Source organism: Lasioglossum baleicum, unplaced genomic scaffold (assembly GCF_051020765.1).
Source record: "Lasioglossum baleicum unplaced genomic scaffold, iyLasBale1 scaffold1731, whole genome shotgun sequence".
Lineage (NCBI taxonomy): Eukaryota > Metazoa > Arthropoda > Insecta > Hymenoptera > Halictidae > Lasioglossum > Lasioglossum baleicum.
Genome location: NW_027470790.1, coordinates 2,418 through 25,254, shown reverse-complemented (window position 1 = coordinate 25,254; position 22,837 = coordinate 2,418). Strand labels below are relative to the sequence as shown.

The 22,837-nt window shown below is 29.4% G+C and overlaps 5 protein-coding genes and 1 pseudogene across 5 annotated transcripts; 3 read left to right on the top strand and 3 right to left on the bottom strand.

Annotated features, from left to right (window-relative positions):
- Positions 1–90: 90 nt before the first annotated feature.
- On the bottom strand, positions 91–5,159 carry LOC143220917 (UDP-N-acetylglucosamine--dolichyl-phosphate N-acetylglucosaminephosphotransferase-like). Its single transcript, XM_076446478.1, has 7 exons — positions 4,981–5,159; positions 4,765–4,879; positions 4,218–4,663; positions 1,000–1,188; positions 862–932; positions 609–772; positions 91–156 (listed from the first exon to the last, which is right to left on the bottom strand). Exons 1-7 carry the CDS (start codon positions 5,157–5,159, stop codon positions 91–93), a joined length of 1,230 nt encoding a protein of 409 aa, XP_076302593.1.
- On the top strand, positions 2,616–3,970 carry LOC143220923 (beta-1,4-mannosyl-glycoprotein 4-beta-N-acetylglucosaminyltransferase-like). Its single transcript, XM_076446484.1, is given in 4 exon segments — positions 2,616–2,774; positions 2,845–3,013; positions 3,016–3,396; positions 3,399–3,970. Coding segments are annotated over 4 exon segments (1,281 nt in total).
- Positions 5,160–6,080: 921 nt separating the features above from the next.
- On the top strand, positions 6,081–8,363 carry LOC143220922 (E3 ubiquitin-protein ligase RNF14-like). Its single transcript, XM_076446483.1, has 4 exons — positions 6,081–6,941; positions 7,027–7,255; positions 7,351–7,523; positions 8,118–8,363. Exons 1-4 carry the CDS (start codon positions 6,081–6,083, stop codon positions 8,361–8,363), a joined length of 1,509 nt encoding a protein of 502 aa, XP_076302598.1.
- Positions 8,364–8,820: 457 nt separating this feature from the next.
- On the bottom strand, positions 8,821–10,240 carry LOC143220918 (tubulin alpha-1 chain-like; annotated as a pseudogene).
- Positions 10,241–14,685: 4,445 nt separating this feature from the next.
- LOC143220924 (coiled-coil and C2 domain-containing protein 2A-like) lies at positions 14,686–17,188 on the top strand. The gene is made up of 3 exons (XM_076446485.1): positions 14,686–16,336; positions 16,419–16,573; positions 16,649–17,188. Exons 1-3 carry the CDS (start codon positions 14,686–14,688, stop codon positions 17,186–17,188), a joined length of 2,346 nt encoding a protein of 781 aa, XP_076302600.1.
- A 2,758-nt stretch (positions 17,189–19,946) lies between these two features.
- LOC143220921 (very long chain fatty acid elongase 4-like) lies at positions 19,947–22,349 on the bottom strand. Its single transcript, XM_076446482.1, has 6 exons — positions 22,271–22,349; positions 21,869–22,056; positions 21,709–21,789; positions 21,212–21,383; positions 20,217–20,494; positions 19,947–20,096 (listed from the first exon to the last, which is right to left on the bottom strand). Exons 1-6 carry the CDS (start codon positions 22,347–22,349, stop codon positions 19,947–19,949), a joined length of 948 nt encoding a protein of 315 aa, XP_076302597.1.
- Between the last annotated feature and the right edge of the window lie 488 nt (positions 22,350–22,837).

Below are 22,837 nucleotides of genomic sequence, written 5' to 3'. Positions count from 1 at the left end.
TAGGCAATATATTTACATATTATTTTATTATAAAATAACAAAGAAACCTCATATTTTACATTTACATAATCTGTTTAAATATATACTTTCTTAAAATTCATAGAAGATTGAAGCGAGAGGATATCTTATGATAAATGCTAATGAGCTGCTAATAACCTGGAACATTAGTAAATTTTAAAGACAGAACATACTGTAAAACAAATGAATATACAAAGATGAGTAAATTATTAAACTTAATATTATATTTTTAACATCGAGGATCGGTAACTAATCGCAATAAACACAATGAAAATAATTTGATCTGTTAATTATTATGAACTAATATTTCCATACGGATCAACATTATTTATGCGTAAATTACGTTACTTGTTTTTCTTGTCATAAATTTGAACAATATTTGAGTCACTTTAATATATTATTAAACTTTTACAGATAGTTTAGTCTTTGTTTCAGATTTACTTTCATATAATAAATCTTTATACCAGAAGATTTGTTATATAAAAATATAATTTTAATTATTTACAAGAAAGTTTAATAATTTGCACATCTTTTGTTTACTTTTGTTAAAGTTTGTTCATAATTTACTAATTTGTTCACAAATATTTTACCTGAATTGATAATAAAATCAATGTAAGTGTAGGTTCTTTCACCGGTCCAGTTTTAATAAGTACAAAATTAATTAATGTGAAATTGTTGCAAATAACAACACCTTTGTCATCTTCTTGCCATTTTATTATATTTAATTTCTTAAATACCCATGTTATAATTTTACCTAAGAAAAAAATTCATTTAATTTCCATACAAACTGACAAATAAATATATAAAGTATAAAATATAAAATATAAAAATAAATTTGTTTACCTATACTGCTGATATCTTTTTTATTAAATACTATAGTACTAACTTCTAATTTATCAGTTTTTTTATTATATCTGTAAATAAATATTGATATAATAATTTCTAAATATTAATACAGAAGCAGTTCATTTTAAGACTTACTTTGGTAATCTATGTCTAGGACATGGTATAAAATGAAATAATTGTGGAATACTATAAAGAAAATTAATTATTTGTGGAATGAAAAATAGTAATGTTGTTTTACTGAAATGTCCAATAATACCAACAACAGCAAATGTCATTCCAGATAAATAACAAAAAGTATCACCCACAAATACCTGGGCTGGATACCTTAAACAAAAAAGTAATATTTTTAAACAATTAATATTATTGCATAAAAAGTTTTTTTATGTATTACTATTTACTTAATAGTTCAATAAAAATACTATCTTAATACTTGTCAAATGAAAATAAATACAGAGTGAAGAAAATACAAAAAAACATATAATTAACAAATAATACCAGCAAAATAATATTATTTTATTTATATTAATAAGTATTTTATTTATTTCATTTATTTACATATTTAATCGAAAAAATATAAATCAGATTTAGGTAAAATGTATCATTTTCGAAAATGCAAAATAGTTAAAAAAATTTAATATATTTAATAATTACATAAATTACATAAATTATTAATTTTTAATATGTTAAAATATTTCAATTTAAATGATATTTAATGTAATAATTATTTTAATAATATTATTCATTATTTCTATTATTTCTGTATTTCTTTGTAAACCGAGCAAAAGAATTAAATAACTAACTAATAAAAAATTTATTTTCTAATATATATTTATAATTTATGTAACCGTTGACTTCCATTTATTATTCATATTTCGGCAAATAATGAATTTCCATAATTAATTAATTAGTACTTCAAGACGCGTGCGCCTTGAGAGGAGTTGCGATCGCGCTTGCCAGGAAAGGAGGATAAAAGAGGTTGCGTAGAAGGAAGCATTCGGGCGTGGTTTTTCAACTCGTTACGCTGCTCGCAGCAGGCGGCCTAAGAAAATTGTGGGATCTTAATGGAACGGCGGGCTATTTTTGAATAACAAATTGGATTCTCTAGAAAGAGGTGAAAATATGTGGCATTATGCTACAAACGATCCTACAATTAGTAGAACAGCAAAAGTTGGCTAGGAAACGTTGTTCCATTCATTAAAGAAGTTGTTAAAGAACGATCGAGGCCATTTAAAATTAAATGGCACGTCGAAGAGCGGTGACATCACGATTTAAACGTCACGACGCGAAGGCATTCACATCATTAGCGTCAGACTATATTGTGAGTTTATACACAAATTATGTACACCTTGTATTTGAAACGTCATTGGAAATTATTCGCCGGTTAATATTTAAAATTTACCAACATAAGAAAAAGACTACACTTCACATGTAAATCCTTGTGTAACATAAATTTTTATGGCATACATACATTTTTTATTCTCCTTATGTACTAACAATGATTTTTAAATATTAATTATCGTTTATGCTAAATACAATTGTTTGCTTAATACAAAAATGAAAAAAATGCGAACTCTAATCTTTATACAATGTATTATCAACAAGTTCAAACTTCGTTTCATAGACATACACATATATTGATTATATACATGCTTATGGATGGACCTCTTTAGCAACGAAAATATTATGATTAAAGTAAGATTCTTACGAAGGATAAAATGAATAATTAACAAATTAAAGCAAAAAATAGTGCCATGCAGCCCCGCCTAGATGGGAAACTGGCCTTACTATATACATTATTAGTCCTGCAAGTCCTAATTGTTATGATTTATGTTGCTACAACTCCACCTCCTGAATTAACTGTATCTACAACTCATACCTCTGTTACATTTGTCAAATTTGAAGAACCACAGGTAAGGTTTAAATGAGCTTTCCTTTTATTTTTAATCTTATAAAAAATTTCAAACATATATTAAATTTCAGAAATTGAAAATTCAACAAGCTATTCATAAAAAGTTTCCCATCTACCAGACAATCAATGAGGAGATAGTACTAAATGAGATCAAGACTTTCACTCTATTTGAAATGTATAATCATACTATCTGTTGGAAACATGGAGTGGATAATCAAAAAATGAGAAATAACGAAGATCTTCAAAATGCATTTGTATTCATGGGTGGCATGGCTCAGACTGTGGACAACCAGAAGTAGTGTGGAGAGCAATTATGGCATCAAAGCAAAATGTTAAACTGAAACACCGTAAAATAGCTAGACGTATTATTTATACATTTTTTGTACAAGAACATAACTCAGCAATTGCAGAGGTGATAGTAGAAGAACTATATAACGTAGTAGATCTTTTTGTAATCTGTGATTTCAGTACTGCAGAGGATAATTTTCATCATAAATTACTCAAGGGTTTATTACAACAAAAACAGAAGAAAATTTTATATATTAATATAGCAACAAAAATCCACAAACCATCGAGAATAGTATCTAAATACATTTGGGAAAGACTAAAGACTGTAGTACGAAATTTAAGGATGATGATATTTATATAACGACTGAACCAGAACAAATATTAAACTCCAGGGCATTAATGTTCCTCAAGGTGTATAATGGATGGCCACAACCTATTGGTTTTAGATTAAGATGGTCTGTTTATGGATTTTTCTGGCAACATCCACTTAAGACAACAATATCAGTTGGTGCATGTACAATTGGATTAATGCGCGAAGCTTATCAATCAAATTCTATCATGTTAGAACAACTAGAAGGAGATTTAAGTGAAAGAGATAGCTTAGGCCTAGTGATAGGTGATTTAAATCACTATGGAGGATGGTATTGTTACTTGTGTCAAGCACCTGCAAATATTATAACTAGTTTACATAATAAAGTTAAATCCAAAGAAATTCAAATAGAAAAAACTATCGATGTACCATTCATTGAGGATCTAATAGGAAGTGGACTGTGGTTAGATGGGAAAACTAATCTCCTAAGAGTATCCAAATCACGGGACCTCTATTTTGCGCCTGAAATAATACTTAATAATACATGGAAGTATGACTGGCTAGTAGAGAATTTTTACGCTAAATTAGATTATTATTGACATATTGGTCACACCTGACTGTGATATTAATTCATACTCAATACTCAATGTAAACTATATAATATTGTACTGAATTTATATACCAAAATAATATGTTGAATGAATTGTGAATGTTAAATGATTTATATACACATATAACTTATGAAGAAAGCAGTTATAATTATTTTTTCTGATTTGAATATATCATTTCATATACCACAAAATTTCATTTATGCGTATTTATTTACCTAATATACATACAACTTACCAATTAAATTTTAATAAACCCAATGATGTAGCTGTATATGGAAGCATGAAATATAATGAGAATTGATGTGCTTTCCAAAGATCCCCTGATAACTCTATTACATTAAACAAAAGAATGCTTATTGAGATCACTAAACTTTGTCCAACTTCTAAACCATTTATACCAGCTAATATATTGATAGCATTTGTGCAAAATACTGCTAGCATCCCCATATACAGATAATAAAATATCCAAAGATCCATAGAGAAACCAAACCATGGTCTTAAGGGTTTTGGCACAATAATTAGTGTAGAGTTAAAATTAATATAGTACACCATTAAAAGTGGTAAAGAAGCAATAGTTGGTAACAATAATTTGTGCCGCCAACGAAGATCCAAAACATCGTCAGCAAAACCCAAAAGTAACATACAACAAATTGAGAGTAAAGCTGCCAAAAACTCCATAAACTGTAAGTGAAATTTAATGTATTATATCCTATTCATTGATATGTTTTTCACATGGAACATACATGTTGAATAACAGTTTATAAAATTTATTTCTTCCATACCTCATTATGAGGGAAATTTATGTCATTAAATAAATAATTTGTAAATGGTACAGGAATAAATAGGAAGAGTGTTATAAGTAAAAGACATCCAGTGACAACACCTAAAGCCTCAGGCCTGTAAAAAAATTAACATGTGCAAATTACCTGTGTCAAAATTAGTGTCCATTAGGAGAAAAGCTGAGGCAAGTAAATACTATATGGCTTCAAGAAACTCACACTTTATCACCACTCTTCTTATTCATATCAATGCCGTATAGGTTAGCTTTAATAAACATATCTTTTATCCTCGGAATTAAACGTATTGTTAAAAAATACACAAAAATCGACATCGCGAAATTAATTAAAATTGGAAAAATAAATTTCCAAGTGTTGTTGTTATATTTCACGTTGAACATTTTAAAATCGTATAAAAATATAAAACAAATCATATGATTGACGTGGTCATCATTACAGATATTACTTATTATATATCGTTCTTTAATGTACATAGATAGTGTAAATACAATAAGACTTCTTTTAAAATAATTTATCAAAAAATGACATTTTAACGTACACATTTTTTCTTTTCAAATGTGAATACATCGAACACATTATATTATTACAAAATATAGGTAGGAGAAGAAAGCGGTTGCAAAATTTAACTCCAATTTGTGAAATTTCAATAACGATATATAAACAAAATATTTTTATTTCTTTGTTTTACATTTAAATTTTACAATATTTACATTTTTTTGAAATTTTATATGAAAAATGATACTTTTAACTTTTACATGCGCACAAATTTTTGTAAATTATAAAATGTTTTAATAGTAATAAAGATTTAGCTTCAAAATTATCCGTAAACTTACTGTTTCTTTTAAATACAAATTTTTTTTGCATGATTGTGTACATAAATACATTATTACTAAAGCATAGATTTTTCTTAAAATACAATTGAGGTAATGTAATGTTGTAATATTAAAATGATTAATATTTAAATAAAATTACTTAATTTACGTTGTTCCTTTTTGTTTTCAATTCTGATAGACGTTATTTATTATGTTTCTTGATTTTACGAAAAATATTAAAAACGATCATTTTTAATCAGTTTGTAATATTGCCTAACCTAGAACTGTCAAATACCTGGTATATAACTTTATAATAAAAAATAATGTGAAATTAGCATATATACGTAAAGATTTATATTATTAATCATTAACAAAATTTATACATGTGCTATATATATACATAAATTTTTTGTCCGATTTTGTTTTTTACAGTGCTAAGACAGATTTAATATTACTTTTTTCTTACAATTGAACATTTAATTTATATAAATGGATAGTGAAAAACAAAAAGATGAAATCATTGCATTGGAAAGCATTTACAATTCAGAAGAATTTTCATATCGCAAAGAGAACGATCAGTACCAATGTACTTTCATGATATTTCTAAATTTACCTGTAGATTACCATGTAATGTACAAGGATTTCAGACAAATGGATGAACCTAAACAGAAGATTAAGATATCTCATTTACCACCATTAGCACTTCATGTCTTTTTACCAGAAAATTATCCCTCCGAGTCACCACCTAAATTTACTTTATATTCATCTTGGTTATACCTTTCACATTTAACTAAACTATGTAAAAGATTAGACAAATTATGGGAGGAAAACAAAGGTCAAGAGATATTGTTTACATGGGTGGCTTTTTTACAAGATGAAACTTTGGAATTTTTGGATATACAAAATAATCTTAACATGAGCCGTGCTTACACACGTTATATTCAAACAAATAAAATATATCACGCAGACAAAGAATATGCTGTTGACAGTGCAAAGAATAATACAAAGAAAAAGGAAGTTAATGCTAGGTATTTAAGTAAAAAAAATTTAGTGAAGAAATGCCATGATAGAAGAGCTGTTCTAGATTGTCCTATTGGCAAAAACCCTATTCAAACATTAATTGATTACAGTGAGAAACGTAATCAGATTGAATTCAAAAAAAACTTTTATACTTGTAAGATTTGTTTTGTAGACAAATTAGGAGAACATTGTACACAATTTTTACCTTGTGGTCACGTATTTTGTAAAGATTGCATAACTGGTTACTTAGAAGTAAGAATTAAAGATGCTAATGTACAAAATATTTATTGTCCAGAAGAGAAATGTACATCTGAAGCAACTCCTGCTCAGGTGAATTCTTTTTATTCTTCTCCTTACAAAAATAACCAAAATTTGTTATTATTTATTATATTCAATATTTTATTAATGTCTTTAGATAAAGGACTTGGTAAGTTCAGAATTATTTACAAAATATGACTCTATACTTTTGAGTGTCACATTAGATACTATGGGAGACATAATGTATTGTCCAAGACGTAATTGTCAATATCCAGTTAGTTGTGAACCAAATGAACAAATGGCAAACTGCCCAGTATGTCAATATGCATTTTGTGTTTATTGCAAAATGGTATATCATGGCATAGAACCATGCAAGATTTATTCAGGTATATTAATATGAACTATTGTTTAGTGATATTTAAATTTTATTTAATACTTTAGAAACTTATGCAAATTAATATTTACATTTGTTTTATTACAGCTGAAATACAGAAAGTGGTAGCTGAATATCAAGAAGCTTCTGATGATAGAAAACTACAAATGGAACAACGTTATGGTAAAAAGCAACTCCAAACTTTGATAGAAAATGCTATGTCTGAAAATTGGATTAAAAGTAATAGTCAGAAATGCCCTAAATGTCAAGCTGCCATTGAGGTATTAAATCTTTTATATATTTATTAAAGTTATTAGAAATTATTATTAATATTCATAAATTAATAGTAAACAGAAATATTATTTGAGATACATATCATAAATAATTCATGGAATTAAAACATTCATATATTGAAGATAAAAATTAATTTTATAAGGTTGGATTAAATAATTTCAAATGTTCTAATCCTTTTTAAAAATATAAACTTTCTAAAGATTTAAAAATAATAGATAGAGCTACATAATATTTTATACAGTAATTGATGTGATTTAGGTAATTGTAATTGAGGTACTTATTACCAAGAACTATTAATTGTATTTTTGTAAAATGTTCCATCTTATGATATAATAACTTTGCATACTACTTACGAAAAAATAAGGTGATTGAGTGTCAATCAGTATTGTACTTAATTTGTACTGGGTATTGCTGGGTATTGTTAATAATGGTTTATTAAAATTTTCTTTTCTTTTTTTTTAATGTTTAAGATATTAAGAAAATATAGTGGTAATAAATTAACAGAAAGTTGTAGTTAATAAACCAAGTTGAAATTCGAAGTTAATCAATAATTTTTTCTATTTTGTACAATTATATTGCAGAAATCAGATGGTTGTAACAAAATGGTATGTTGGCGATGCAATACATTTTTTTGCTGGTTATGCAATACTATTCTCGATCGTGATAAACCATACGGACATTTTCAAGATATTAGTTCGAAATGTTATAACATGTTATATTATGGCATACCAATTGAAGATGACGATGAGGAAGACGGTGTTTATATTTATAACCTGCATTATCCAAATTATGAATCCGAGGACGAAGACTTCTTCGAGGAAATGTAAAATTGAAATAAAATATAAGACATTTGGAAAATTAACAATTACTCTTATCAATTCTTTTATGAATGTTCTGTTATGAATTTTTAAGGTGCAGATAAAACATGAAATATTCAAATTAAAATTTTGTTTATAATTCTTAAGAATTTTTAGCGCTGCTGTGTATTTATACATATATTTGTCTGTACAAAGAAACGTATAATAAATATATTTACCAATTCATTATAAAAAGATTAATTAATTTTGAGTATTATTTTATAATAATTTTAAAAACATTTTCTATAAGATATTATGTATATTTAAGTCGTTTTACATTCTTATTGAAAAAAAAAAAAAAAAAATGATTATTCAACATAAATGGTCTAGGGTTTCAGAATTTAAAAACATTTTTATTGCTGATGATAATCTGTTCCTTTATTACAAAAAAAAAAAGATATCAAAACAGTCATAATAATCAAGCTATTTAGTACTCTTCGGCACCTTCTCCTTCACCTTCGGCGGAATCCATGCCAACTTCTTCATAATCTTTTTCAAGAGCCGCAAGATCCTCACGAGCTTCGGAAATTCACCTTCTTCCATACCTTCGCCGACATACCAATGGACAAATGCTCGTTTAGCATACATCAAGTCGAATTTATGATCAAGACGAGCCCAGGCTTCAGCAATTGCGGTTGTATTTGACAACATGCAAACAGCACGCTGCACTTTGGCGAGATCACCACCAGGTACTACAGTTGGCGGCTGGTAGTTAATACCAACTTTAAATCCGGTTGGACACCAATCAACAAATTGAATGGTACGTTTCGTTTAATTGTAGCAATCGCAGCATTTACATCTTTGGGTACAACATCGCCTCTGTACAACATGCAGCACGCCATATATTTTCCATGGCGAGGATCGCACTTCACCATTTGGTTGGCTGGCTCGAAACACGCATTTGTAATCTCTGATACAGAGAGCTGTTCATGATATGCCTTCTCTGCAGAAATGACAGGTGCATATGTTACCAAGGGGAAATGAATTCTGGGATAAGGTACTAAGTTCGTCTGGAACTCGGTTAAGTCAACGTTCAGTGCACCATCAAATCGCAAAGAAGCTGTAATGGAGGACACAATTTGGCCAATCAGTCGATTTAAGTTAGTATAAGTAGGTCTTTCTATGTCTAAGTTACGGCGACAAATATCATAGATGGCTTCATTGTCAACCATAAATGCACAGTCGGAATGTTCAAGAGTGGTGTGCGTGGTGAGAATTGAGTTGTATGGTTCAACAACTGCTGTAGAAACTTGTGGAGCAGGATAAATAGCAAATTCCAGCTTCGATTTTTTGCCATAGTCTACAGAAAGACGTTCCATTAAAAGGGAGTAAATCCAGAACCAGTACCACCTCCAAAGGAGTGGAAGATGAGGAAACCTTGAAGACCGGTACATTGATCAGCTAATTTACGAATTCTGTCCAATACAAGGTCTACAATTTCTTTTCCAATTGTGTAATGACCACGAGCATAATTATTAGCTGCATCTTCTTTACCAGTGATCAATTGTTCTGGATGGAACAATTGACGGTAAGTACCGGTACGTACCTCATCTGAAAAATAATGATTATTTCAGATACCAGTTTGTAACATATAAAAACGTGTAATTTAATGAAGACAGAGAGTACTAACCAACTACAGTGGGTTCCAAATCAATAAAGACTGCCCTAGGTACATGTTTTCCTGCACCAGTCTCACTAAAGAAGGTGTTGAAACTGTCATCACCTCCACCAATGGTTTTGTCAGATGGCATTTGACCATCAGGCTGGATGCCATGTTCCAGGCAATATAATTCCCAACAGGCATTACCAATTTGGACACCAGCTTGCCCAACATGAACTGAGATACATTCACGCTAAAATAAAAATATAAAATCATAAAATATAAAGAATATTAATTATTATTAATTAATTATTATAATTATTATATTTATTTCTTTAACAACAATAGTAATAATTATTAATTTTCTTAATAACAAAATATTAACATTACAATTTTCGAAGTTCAATGAACTCAATTGTTCGAACAGAAAAAAATCGAATTACTACAATCCGAGGTATAACAAAAATAAAATATGTACGTATTCATTGTTTAGTTATATAAAATAAAATTTCGTTACTGGATAGAATATAGTGAAAAAAAATAATCAAAACCAGCTTAATTCAGAACAAAGTTGGAAGCCGGCCGGCATTTAACCGTTACAAAATGGCTACCTTCCTTTTAGCAGTGTTTTAAGATCGTTTAAGTTTCTTTCAATATTCTTTGAAAAAATAAAAAATAAAAAATCAGAACTTACCATTTTGTAGTGTAAAGTAGACTTTCAAAATTCTTGAAAAAAGAAGTAGGAATGGACGTAGGACGTGAAAAGTTGGCTAAAGCAAGTAATGAAGCTTTCGCTAACAACTATGATACCTCTGCCCAGTATTCGTCAAACGAATGCACAGCCAAGCACTACGTACAGCCATTTATACCCTCGGTAGGCAACATCGTCAGCGTGCGCTGATTGGTTGTCGATGGCCTCATTCCCTTTCCTGATTGGTCTTTTTTCGACCGCAGCACCCACGACGCCTGAATACACGATCCTTGTACGGAAAATATAGTCCCCATATTAACGATATAATCATTTATTTCACTGGCGCTAATAACAACATGGTTATTTGTTTTTATGTATTTAATTATTACAGGACGAAAATTTCTGGTTAAAACACCTTAAGAAAGTTTAAAAAAAACTGAGAATGCTCTTTATACAAAAATGTAGTTGTGATACACGACGGTTTCTTCCATATTTGGATTGTGCATTCTGATTGGTGACTCACGTAATTCGTGTGTCCTCCTTGTAACAAAATGTAATCCAACAACATTTTTATTGCGAAATACTTTAAATCTAAATATATTATCTGAAAATATCGATTCAAAATCTTAAAAAATTACTATGTTAGATTTTATTCTTTACCCCTTATATCGATGGTTTCATATTATAGAGAATATAAAATAAATAAAATTGTATATAGTATAAATAATTGATAATTTTTTGGTTATTCTGTAATATGTATTTATGTATATATATGTTTAATGTTTGGAATAGTAATTAAATTTATACATCGATGAAAATAAGATTTTTGTGTTTATAAAATGTAAATAAAATAACAATTTTTAATTGAATTACATTCACTCACATTTCTTTTTAATTTTTCATGTATGAAATTTACAACTATCTATATATATCATACTAAATATGCAAAATATCTCTACATCGAAATGTAATTCACAGAAACATGTTCATTTATTTATAGTTTAACACGATAATATTATAAGTAATATTATCTAATATCGATATGTAAATATACATTAAAGAAGAATTGAAAAATGTTTGATTTGATCAGGTATACAGGATTTTAGAATATTTGGATTATATACACCCATGTTAGGTATTGATCTTGTCTGTGTATACCGGGTGTCCTAGAAATGTGATCATAACTGAAATTTCTTAAAGAGTCATTAAAATTAACGTACTGTAAATTTGAACAATAATTTTATTTCCGTTATTCGGAAACAATATATACTATCAAAATTAATATATTGAAACATTCAAAATCAGAAAAAGAAACACAGAAAAAAATAATTTATGGACATTAAAGTATGTAATTTAATAACACCATTTATTTTCAAAAAATTTATACATGTATACACACCGTGGAAAAATAAACGTAGACATTTTAATACCATATGCATAGAACTTTAATTTTATTTGGAAAGAAATAATAAAATTTAGCTGCATGTTGTCTGTTAAAACCAGAATGAATCTTAATTTTGCGAATACAGTTTTAATTTTTTGGATAAAAGAAATGTATTATACATCGAATTAATGAGGTATATAGTGATTTATTAGCGCTTATTGATAGTGACAAAAATTGTTATTTTGTTATTAGAAAGATAACATAAGACTAAAGCAAGGAATGCATCTGAGATTGCCTCGTAAACTTTGGCAGATTGATTATATGATGAATTGTAGTTGATCTACTTCCTGCCCATGAGCACAAACCGTATCTGCTCTCTATTCTTGATTCTGCGATCTCACCTTACTGTGGTTTCTGACCTCTTTAGAGTTTTGTGTCTCTTTTAGTATTGTAAAATCTTTTAATAGTAAAATCATACAATAAGTACAACTGGAGAAATAACAAAGCAATTCAATCGATGTAAAAAAGCATATAAAATTAAACCAAAATGAGAATTAAGTTTATTAACATGGTGAGGTTATCTTAAGAACGCAAAGAATATACCTACCAATCGTAATAATCTTTTGCGTGTTGTACATCTTAATTAAAATACATAACAAGAATTAAAAAATTCACATTTTGTTAAAAATATTAGATTTTAAAAATACATTCTTGATAAAAAGAATTACAAGCTTTAATTTTATTTACATTTTTCATTCGTGATAATATTAGAACTCGGTTAGAAATTTATTACATATCGTGTATATTTTAATTTTATTGAATTTTATTATTTTTTTACTACGTTTATCGATAACCATATTATTGAGAATAAAGTTATGAATGTCTTCTTTCAATGTACGCTTGCAGAAAAATTATAAAATAAGGAACGGTACAAATAAGTACTTCCCATGTTACGGTTGGAGGTAACTTTAATGTAGCTATTCTACGGCAGATAACTACTCTTAGAATATATAGTTTAACTTAGCCAACAGGAATTTCTAGAAATAACATGACTAAATATGTGTGTATATATACAATCAAACATAATTTATCCTAGTTACAAATTATTAATTATAATCTATTTGTCGAAATATTACTCGATAATTATTTATTTCCATAATTTCAAGCTTAATTTTCAATACTAAAATTCAGATATGTTCGAGAAGAATATATTAATCCTACTTAATATTTGAATTATTTAGAAAGATTGTGGCTCTGTCTTCGTAGCTGAAATATGGCTAATACAAAATAATTTTATATCATACGGTTACATATTACCAATTATGGACACAATATACAGTATATAGTAATAATAGTTGAATAGAATCGTTGGGTGTGGTAGAATTAAAGACAGTTGATTCATGTAGGTAAGAAGCTCTGGCAATTATGTTCGACAGATGGTAAGGTAAGGCACAACTATCCTCTATACACCATAAAGTAGAAACTTAAAATTGATAGATAATAGAGTAGGGAATAAGTGCAATTGTATATAACATACAGTAAGGGAGGTCGGCGCGGGAAACTGTACGCAACATATGGTAAGGGAGATCGGCGCGGGTAATTATACGCAACATATGGTAAGGGAGATCGGCGCGGGTAACTATACGCAACATATGGTAAGGGAGGTCAGCGCGGGTAACTATACGCAACATATGGTAAGAGAGATCGGCGCGGGTAACTATGCGCAACATATGGTAAGGGAGATCAGCGCGGGTAACTATACGCAACATATGGTAAGGGAGGTCAGCGTGGGTAACTATACGCAACAGACGGTAAGGGAGGTCGGCGCGGGTAAATACTCGCAACAGATGGTAAGGGAGGTCAGCGCGGGTAACTATACGCAACAGATGGTAAGGGAGGTCAGCGCGGATAACTATACGCAACAGATGGTAAGGGAGGTCAGCGTGGGTAACTATACGCAACAAACGGTAAGGGAGATCGGCGCGGGTAACTATATGCAACATATGGTAAGGGAGATCGGCGCGGGTAACTATACGCAACATATGGTAAGGGAGATCGGCGCGGGTAATTATACGCAACATATGGTAAGGGAGGTCGGCGCGGGAAACTGTACGCAACATATGGTAAGGGAGATCGGCGCGGCTAACTATACGTTAGAGACGGTAAGGGTAAAAGCACGTGAGTTGAATTGATGAATTGATCGACAGATGTAGTAATCTCTATAATTATAGTTTGCTATAATTTCAATATACGACTGGAATGCTGAGTTGTTTACTTTATTCATTTAAATTGTCTGGCATATTTCAGACAATTCTTACACGAATAAACGTGTGATATAAAAATGCACTTATATGGAAAAATACAAGTTGATTGATTCAATTATACGTAGGTAAAGTAAATGAGGTTGAGTCGGTATACGCTAATAAGTTTAGAATCTCCAGATGGCAGTTACATTGCTGGTTAAATGTATGTTGCTAGGTAACGTTTTCAAAGTACACAAAAGGCAATGGAGGTGAATAAAATAATAAAAGTATGTTAGATACTTTTATATTTCTGTGATGAACTTCTAATTATTTGTTGAGAAATCACCGCCTTTAATTTATATAATAATAATAATATGTCGAATGAGGATATCGATTTCATCAAAGGATATGTACGATTTAATGAACAAGAATTTAAGAAAGAAGAAAATTTAAGTCTTTGTTATGCATATCCTATTATAGACGAAGTTTCAGATGTTAATGTTCTTACTAATGATATCAAAAATCCACGAAAATTAAATGAAGAAGATACATTAGTTGAAGATGGATTGTATGCTTCTGATAATCCACTCGTTTATAACGATATTGAACTTTCCGAATTTAATAATATAAAAGTATTAGAATACGATTCAAAACATAAATTTTCTGGTAAATTGCTAGAAATTGTAATTCGCGAAGTAAATATTAATACTTTGACTGATCAAGTAGATTCTATTGAAATTACATCTGTCTGCTTGTTATTCAAGAAAAAAGTTATTTGTAAAGCAAATAGTCCTTTTAATAGAAAGTTACATAAATTATTGATTAAGAATTCTGAATGCAATAATCTTTCGATACAAGTATATACTAAAAGTGGTCAATCCAGCATATTACCATTACCACTACCAAAATGTAATATTGAAAATCATAAAGTAGGAATAGATTTTGCAATAGGTGATAACTTTGGTAGAATACATGCTGGAACAGTAACATGTACAATTACTTTAAGTAACTATGGTGGAAATGAACAGAAGTCATATATAACTCATCCTTTTAAATTAAGTAATGATCCAAATGATCCACAAAATAATATGTCTTTATTGAGGCCATCAAAAAGTGTTTACAAAAAGCAAGTGAAATATTTCTTACTGGAAGAACCAGCATTAACTTTTGATACAAATTCAGAAATTGTCACTCTTAAGAAAGTTCAAACAGAAGAAACAAAGTTTCCAGATATAGTCATAACGGAGCAACCTGCATTTTCATTACTGAATATATCATTTAGAAACTTATTCCAAGTTAAACATCCATTAGAATCATCATCTGGTACCCGCAGACATCAAGCAGTAGGAAAGACAGTTTTGAGTGTTACTATTTTACGTGGTATAGAAGTACCAATCAGAGAAGAGTCTGCATTAGTTCAACCATTTGTAGAGGTTGAATGGGGTAATACGATACACAGAACATGTATAGCAGAAGGTCCAGCACCGATATGGCAACAAACAATGTACTTTGAATTACCAAGACAAAATGAAGAACATTGTATAAAGTTTCGATTATATGATCAACATCCTGTTTGGGGTCAGCAATGGCTGGGTGAAGCTAGAATTCCACTTGAACATAACAGAAATTATCAAGAGCTTGAACGATGGATTGTATTATCTCCTTTGTTTAGTCCAAGTTTATTATTTGGATATATACAAGCTAGTCCTGGTCAATCATGTACTCGAATTTATGTTCTGATTAAAATGGAGCACCCAAGTACTGTAAAGTCAATTGAAAGTAATACTATAAATACATTATTGAAAGGAATTCAACGATGCCTTGTTACACCATATAAAATTAATGGTGTGGAAAGTCCAAAAGATGCTGCAAGATTAACAATGCTCTTACCATCATTACCCAATCATTATGGACCAATTACACCACGTCAAACATTAAACATGAGGAAAGTAGATCACTATGGTAGAGCTGCTTTACTAGCAGTATTATTACAAGGTCTAGATTTACAAACATATGTTTTATTGGGTGTGTAAAAATGTTATATAAAAATCTTTTAATTATTCCAATTTATAGTTAAATCTTTAAATGAATTTGTATTAAATAACAGGTTCTTCTCAAATAAGTAAATGGACATCGTTTGTTCTAAGCATTAGCGAAAATGGAATATATACATTATGGGATGCAGAAGTTGGAAACTATTATAAATTAGATGATAGTCATTGTCCTTTAATGAAAGTATCTCGTTTAATCAATCATTCTGGTGTTAGTATAATTGTTACCACACCTATTTAATTAAAATAATATTTGTACTTATCATTCTAAATAATATCCTTTTAGATATGGGAAAATTTGCAAAAATCTATTCTACCTCATAATCTTAAGTATGACGTGAAATTAACTAAAGAATGGCGATCCGTTGATGGCAATACTTCAGTAAAAAGTGATCATGTTGTCCAAATATTGGAATTAAATATTACAGACGAAGAATTAACACAAATTAAAAAAACCGCCATGGATATCGAACAATCGTTAAAAGATAAAATAGCTCATTGGCGCAGTACAATTGATTTAACAACGATTTTTAATCGACATGCAATAGCGATTTTACGAAACTTTATGTCTAAGATAGAACCCTCTTCAGAGGTACAGTTAGACAAGAAAGAGTTGAAACAATTGTACAGAGCTTACCACGTTCATGGTTTCATTTTAAATCAACGCGAATGTCGCATTGATGATTTAAGCGAACATCTACGAGCAACGAAGATTTATGAAGTTAATGGGCCAATTGAATTTGCTGTGGTATGTCAGATGCAACCTTTTATCGGGAAAATTTCCTCGATTTGGTTGGCTGTTATAATTCTTCGAAGTCGTGAGTAGTTATTTATAAATTAATATTATCTTTTATATTAAATGACGTATTAAGCAGAATTTAATATTTACTGGTTATATTTATTTATTACATATTTGCGTACTATATTAAAATTAATATTACAATATTTGTAAAGTAAGTTAGTTATTCTGTTTATCACACTCAAATTTTGTAAAAGATGTTTGTTGTTTTTAATACAGATTATTAAATGAGTATTTTTATTAAAGTTTCATATATAAAAAGGTGTATAATAAAAAATTATGTAATTAAATACTAAATTTTTAAAAAATACAATAAATATAAAATCAGGCTTTAATAAACAAGCTAATTATTATACTAAATTTTCACATAATAGTATAGTTTCCATTTTTATTATCGAATTGTTTAACTTGATAATATATAATAATTGTATATGTATAAGATTCAAAATCTATAATACAGTTTCGCTTATAACAAAAGTTAATAATTGTAACTATATTGTCATTAATTATATTATCTTTTTATAAAAGCTGAAACTTTTATAATTTTAATTCTTATAAATCCAATATACATTCTTTATAAAATTTGTTTACACGATAAAATAATTCCTGAATAAGTGGTCGTGAAATAGGTTTGCTAATGATTAATGAATCGGTATAAATTTTGAATACTCAATGAATGTACACTCATTCGTCAAAAGAAATTTGAATTCTCATACTCTTAATTAAGTTCATAAAATTATTACTGGCACGTAGTTGATATTTTCTTGATAAAAATGAATTCAAATATAATCTGTTTCGAACTGTAATTATTCATACACTCGAATTAGTATTTTTTTTCCTACTTTTATTTTCATCAACAACAATCGATAATTAGAAAAAGTTGCATTTATATTCATTTTTATCAGGAAATTTTCGACGAACTATTCGTAATAATGCGACGAAGATACTTTCGAAAATATAAAGAAGTCAAATTTCCAACGAATGATTCAGTAAAACATACGAAATTTATTCTTCCATCACCAATCGAATATCACTTGTTACTGTTTACAATAATTTACAACAAAGAACGATAGGCTAATTTTTCGAAATTTTGATCAGGTAAAATTCAGTGACACTTATTCAGGGATTATTTAATTTCAGTGAAATTTAACGTAGGAGACAAATATCCTTATAGTAAGAAATATTTTAGTCTGATTTTAATAATTATACATAGAGACAATATACAACATAATACACTTTTATAATCACTTTTCTATCTAATTTTATTATTTGCTGGTTCGTTTTCTTTTTTTCTTATATCATTGTAAAGGTATGACGAGCAAATGTTATTGGAAATAAACATAATGCAGTGGTTGGTTTTTTGCATTGCGCAGCAATGCTCTTTTTATAACAATTGCAATGTTTTTTACATATTGCGCCAGTAATAAAACGTATTAACAATATTTTTATTGCCTAATAATTTTAGAAGTAGTTTAAATAAAGAGACGTGTGTGTAAACAATTCTAATTAATTTTTACAAACGATCATGATCATATATTTTGTACATCATCTTTCGACTTGAAACCGGATTTAAAAACTTTTGCCATAGTATTTTTATGTACGAGTCTTTATTTGTGCGATAACATTTAAATTTTCGGAAAGTCCTTGTATATAAAAAGTCTTATTGTTTTGATAATTTTCGTTCGAACGTATAAAATTTGTCGCGCGTAATTAATATATCACGTGCGTTTAATATTCGTATGTAAAATATCAATTGTAGAAAAATGTTTCATATAAATGTTTATCTAAACTTATTAGTATCTTACCAATTGACATAGTGAATCAGTTTTTCTTTCGTATTAAATTTAAACAGAAGGACGATTAGTTCTACTACTTTCGTCTAATCAAATATCATTGTCTATGATTAATAGCAAATATCTTTTATTATTTCGAAAAAGTCGTACTCGCTAAAAACTATATGGAATTAAAAAAAAAAAAAAAGAAAAAAGAAGAAGGAAAAGAATCACGTACAAAGAGACAATATTAGACATGTAACTGGAATATTCAAATGAAATTTTGTATAACTTTATAATAAGAGTTCATGATCGTATAGAATATCGTTTTCCATTTATTCGAGGAGATTGCAACAATATTTGAATATCACGGTATAGTATTAAGTAGACGTCAAATGTGCAAATGTTGGTACAACCTTACGTGACCATCATATTTGAATTCTAACCTTAGAACTACTACGAGAAAAAACTAAAGACAGTTTCTGACACGACTGGTTTACTTTGTTTCTTTCTTTATACAAGGCAGATTTGAACCATCGGTCACAGAAAAATCGCTTAGTTTAAGCTTATGCAACGTTATCGTAATCGATCACTCTGGATCTCATGTATTCCGCCTATTGACGACTAAACTGCTAATGTACTCGACTAATTTGTATTTACAATACCTCAGATCAGCGATCCGCCGAACTTTGTGCTGCTGATCCAAGGATAAAAAATCGCAGGCCGATAAGTTTAATGTCGGTATTACGTCAGTTCGTCGAAGAAATATCGGATTTTTCTACGAAATCCGACTTTCCTGTATAGTGTATAGTGTATTTCAGTGTCGCTCATCACGAGCGAAGCGGCAGTTGCAATAACTAAAAGTTTTAATCGAATAGATCCTGGTATCGAGACATCATTACCGATCGCGTGAGATTTTCATGAATTTCTCTTCACTTCTGTTTTACAACTATGAATATCTTGTAATTCAAGCGATATTTAATATCTTAATGAAGAACATAAAGCTTCATTTTTCACTGGATCTTTTTGAATACACCGTTCGCGTATCCATTAGCATGTCCATTTACATTTCCATTACACACAAGTCTGTCGGTAATTTTCATCTTTGATAGGCTATCTGCCTTCATTTTTTCTAGTTGTCTCTCTGCGTACGCTTGTTTACCCTAAAAGAGAAAAAACAAATTATATTTTAGAAATGTCTATTTAATACCATAGTTTAGTAACACATAGTTTAGTTCACGTGGAATATAAATATAATATTAAACGATATATTTAATTATTACCTTAGCAATGTACGCTTTGGCGTAGAAGTTTCCGAACAGAACGATGAATGAGATCATGTAAATGACAAGAGCATATTGCATCCAAAGTGGGAAATCACATCCCGATCGAATACCATTAATGCCGAGGATCAAGGCGGTGGTGAATTGAATTAATTGAAGGATAGTCAAGTATTTCTTCCACCACAGATATTTAGCTACAGAAGGTCCCAGTGCGGCTAAGCCATAATACGAATACATAAGAACGTGGATGAAACTATTTACCATCGCTGGCAAGAAAGCTGAAAAATAGAAACATTCAGTTAGAGATGTTATTTTAACGAATATAAAATAATTAGAAAATTATATCTAATACATTTCTAACGAATTTCTTTTTTATCACGTTATTACGTTTAACGTATAATTAAAATTATTCGGTATTATTATTTATATTAACGTATCTAATATTAACAACGAGTAATTTTCATTTCATTGAGAATCAGCGAATGCGATTTCTCTTGGAGTTTCGTCATTTATAAAAGTCTAAAGCTATTGCAATGTATAATAACTTTTTCTAACCGTGTGAAGTTTCTACAAAATCTCTGATTTATCGATCAATGCAATTAGAATTAATTTACATTTACAATTACAATTATAAAAAAAATCGATTCCTTTGTAATTAATACGGAACAAGAAGAAAGAGAAAATCTATGAAAAACCAGTGAAAAAATAGTTTTCTAAATCGTTTAAATTAATTTGAAGAAAAAATGCGTTTTCGACTCGTGCAATGAGTACGATTCGTTTAGCGAAACAGTTTAAATCGATGAATTAATAATTCGGATATATTTCAAATATTAACAAGAACTGTAATAATTTGCCTGGGATAGCTTCATCGGTAAAACAGTCTAATCGGGTTGAAATTATGATTAACGACACAAGCTCAAATTACGCGTTTATACAGACGGTTGTCTATCTTGCTATAACTGATTAGAGAGAGTTTGACACAGATAAATACTTACTAGATCCGCTTGGTACCCATTTGATGCCAATCCACCACAACGAAAACATAGTGGAGTGGTGGTAAACGTGGAGGAAGCTTAATTGATTATCCTTCTTCCGTAGGATAAAGAAGAACGTATCACAGAACTCCAAAAGTTTACTAAAGTAGTACCACCAGACGGCATGAGCAATCTAACAAAGAAGAAGAAGAAGATAAGCAAATATAAATTATACACAAAATTTATTCCGATTAACGTCTTTAACCCTTTTGCACTCGATGATATTTTCGTTACAGAAAAATAGTAATTCAAAAATCTTTTATCATAAAGTTAACGATATTTTTAAAACGATAAATAAGAAATCCTATGAAAATTAAGACATGGAATTATTTTCTCTTGACATTCCACGCATCGGTAGGTAATTTTAAATTTGATATATCGATTAATATCGATTTTTAGAATTTGATTAAATGGCAACTGAGAGTCGCCTCTCGAGTGTAAAGAATTAATAAACAAACCTGCAATTCATCCGGGCGAGTGACATGCCTAATTGGCTGGCACACATAACTATAACGCAACCTGGTGGACGCGACGAATAACTAGAAAGAACAAACGTACAAATTAGATGTCGCTCGGTGTAAAAAATCGGGCATAATTTAATTTATGCGAGAAATCTACCTGTATCGCGATGTACGCGTTAAGACAGGCCATTGCAAGATTGTATGGAACGAGTGCCCACGTTAATTTGAAGGCTTTTCGATTTCTCATGATCTTTGGCCCGGCCCATACAATGAGTAAATACAACATTGTGTATATCAAAGTAGGTTTCGGCGAATCGACCAGAAGCCATCCTCTCGTTCGTTCATCTATAAATGTGTAATATTTTTCGCACGGTAAGTTTGACAGTTACATCGGTAACAGATTTTGATTAAATTTCGCTCCTTATGTTTCGTTCGAGAAGATTTTTTTTTTTTCGAGTATGAGAGGATACTCCCTACAATTTCAGACGACACAGGATTGGCGGATTTTTGAAATTTTTAAATCGAAAGTAAATAAAGTTATTTTAATATCGCGACTTACCGGCAAGAGACAGCGTCCAGAGGTAATAATCATAGGCGTCATTTATTAGAGTTGCTGTGGAATTAATTAAGTTCGCCATTGCCTGAAACAAGATAATGATAATCGTTTCGTAAATTATTCGCGTGGAATTAAAACAAAATTACATTGGGCTAGTATGCGGAATATTCGTTATCTGCTTATGTTGCTTTATGCTGTTACAAGTTACTTTCAGTAAAAGTAGATTAAATATAGGTTAAAATATATTCCGCGGTAATGGATATATACATATACACATTATCACCATAGCATCAATCTTAATATTCGATTTAAAGCATAAAGTAATTAAGATTTGAACGGTTGGTGAAAGTAAAATACGTTAATAATTAAAATACGATTATTTATTGATAAAAGTTTTGATTTACATTGGCAATTTTTCAGCCTAATATCTAATAGTAAGATATATGTTAATATTACTATAAAATATTTAATAATATCAAAATATTTCAGTCTACGTACTTTAATCATTTTTTTAGTTCAAACGATATTTTTTTCAAGGTATTTTATTTTTTATTTCTCACAACTTTCAAT

Coding starts and splice junctions, on each gene's coding strand:
- LOC143220917 (XM_076446478.1), bottom strand. CDS start 5,159: ATGTTCAACGTGAAATATAACAACAACACTTGGAAATTTATTTTTCCA. Junction 4,664..4,764: donor TAAATTTCCCTCATAATGAG/GTATGGAAGAAA, acceptor TTTCACTTACAG/TTTATGGAGTTTTTGGCAGC. Junction 773..861: donor AAAAGATATCAGCAGTATAG/GTAAACAAATTT, acceptor TTTTTTTCTTAG/GTAAAATTATAACATGGGTA.
- LOC143220924 (XM_076446485.1), top strand. CDS start 14,686: ATGTCGAATGAGGATATCGATTTCATCAAAGGATATGTACGATTTAAT. Junction 16,337..16,418: donor ACAAACATATGTTTTATTGG/GTGTGTAAAAAT, acceptor ATTAAATAACAG/GTTCTTCTCAAATAAGTAAA. Junction 16,574..16,648: donor GTTTAATCAATCATTCTGGT/GTTAGTATAATT, acceptor ATATCCTTTTAG/ATATGGGAAAATTTGCAAAA.
- LOC143220921 (XM_076446482.1), bottom strand. CDS start 22,349: ATGGCGAACTTAATTAATTCCACAGCAACTCTAATAAATGACGCCTAT. Junction 21,384..21,708: donor CTCGCCCGGATGAATTGCAG/GTTTGTTTATTA, acceptor CTTCTTTGTTAG/ATTGCTCATGCCGTCTGGTG. Junction 20,495..21,211: donor ATGGGTACCAAGCGGATCTA/GTAAGTATTTAT, acceptor TCTATTTTTCAG/CTTTCTTGCCAGCGATGGTA.
- LOC143220922 (XM_076446483.1), top strand. CDS start 6,081: ATGGATAGTGAAAAACAAAAAGATGAAATCATTGCATTGGAAAGCATT. Junction 6,942..7,026: donor CTGAAGCAACTCCTGCTCAG/GTGAATTCTTTT, acceptor TAATGTCTTTAG/ATAAAGGACTTGGTAAGTTC. Junction 7,256..7,350: donor ACCATGCAAGATTTATTCAG/GTATATTAATAT, acceptor GTTTTATTACAG/CTGAAATACAGAAAGTGGTA.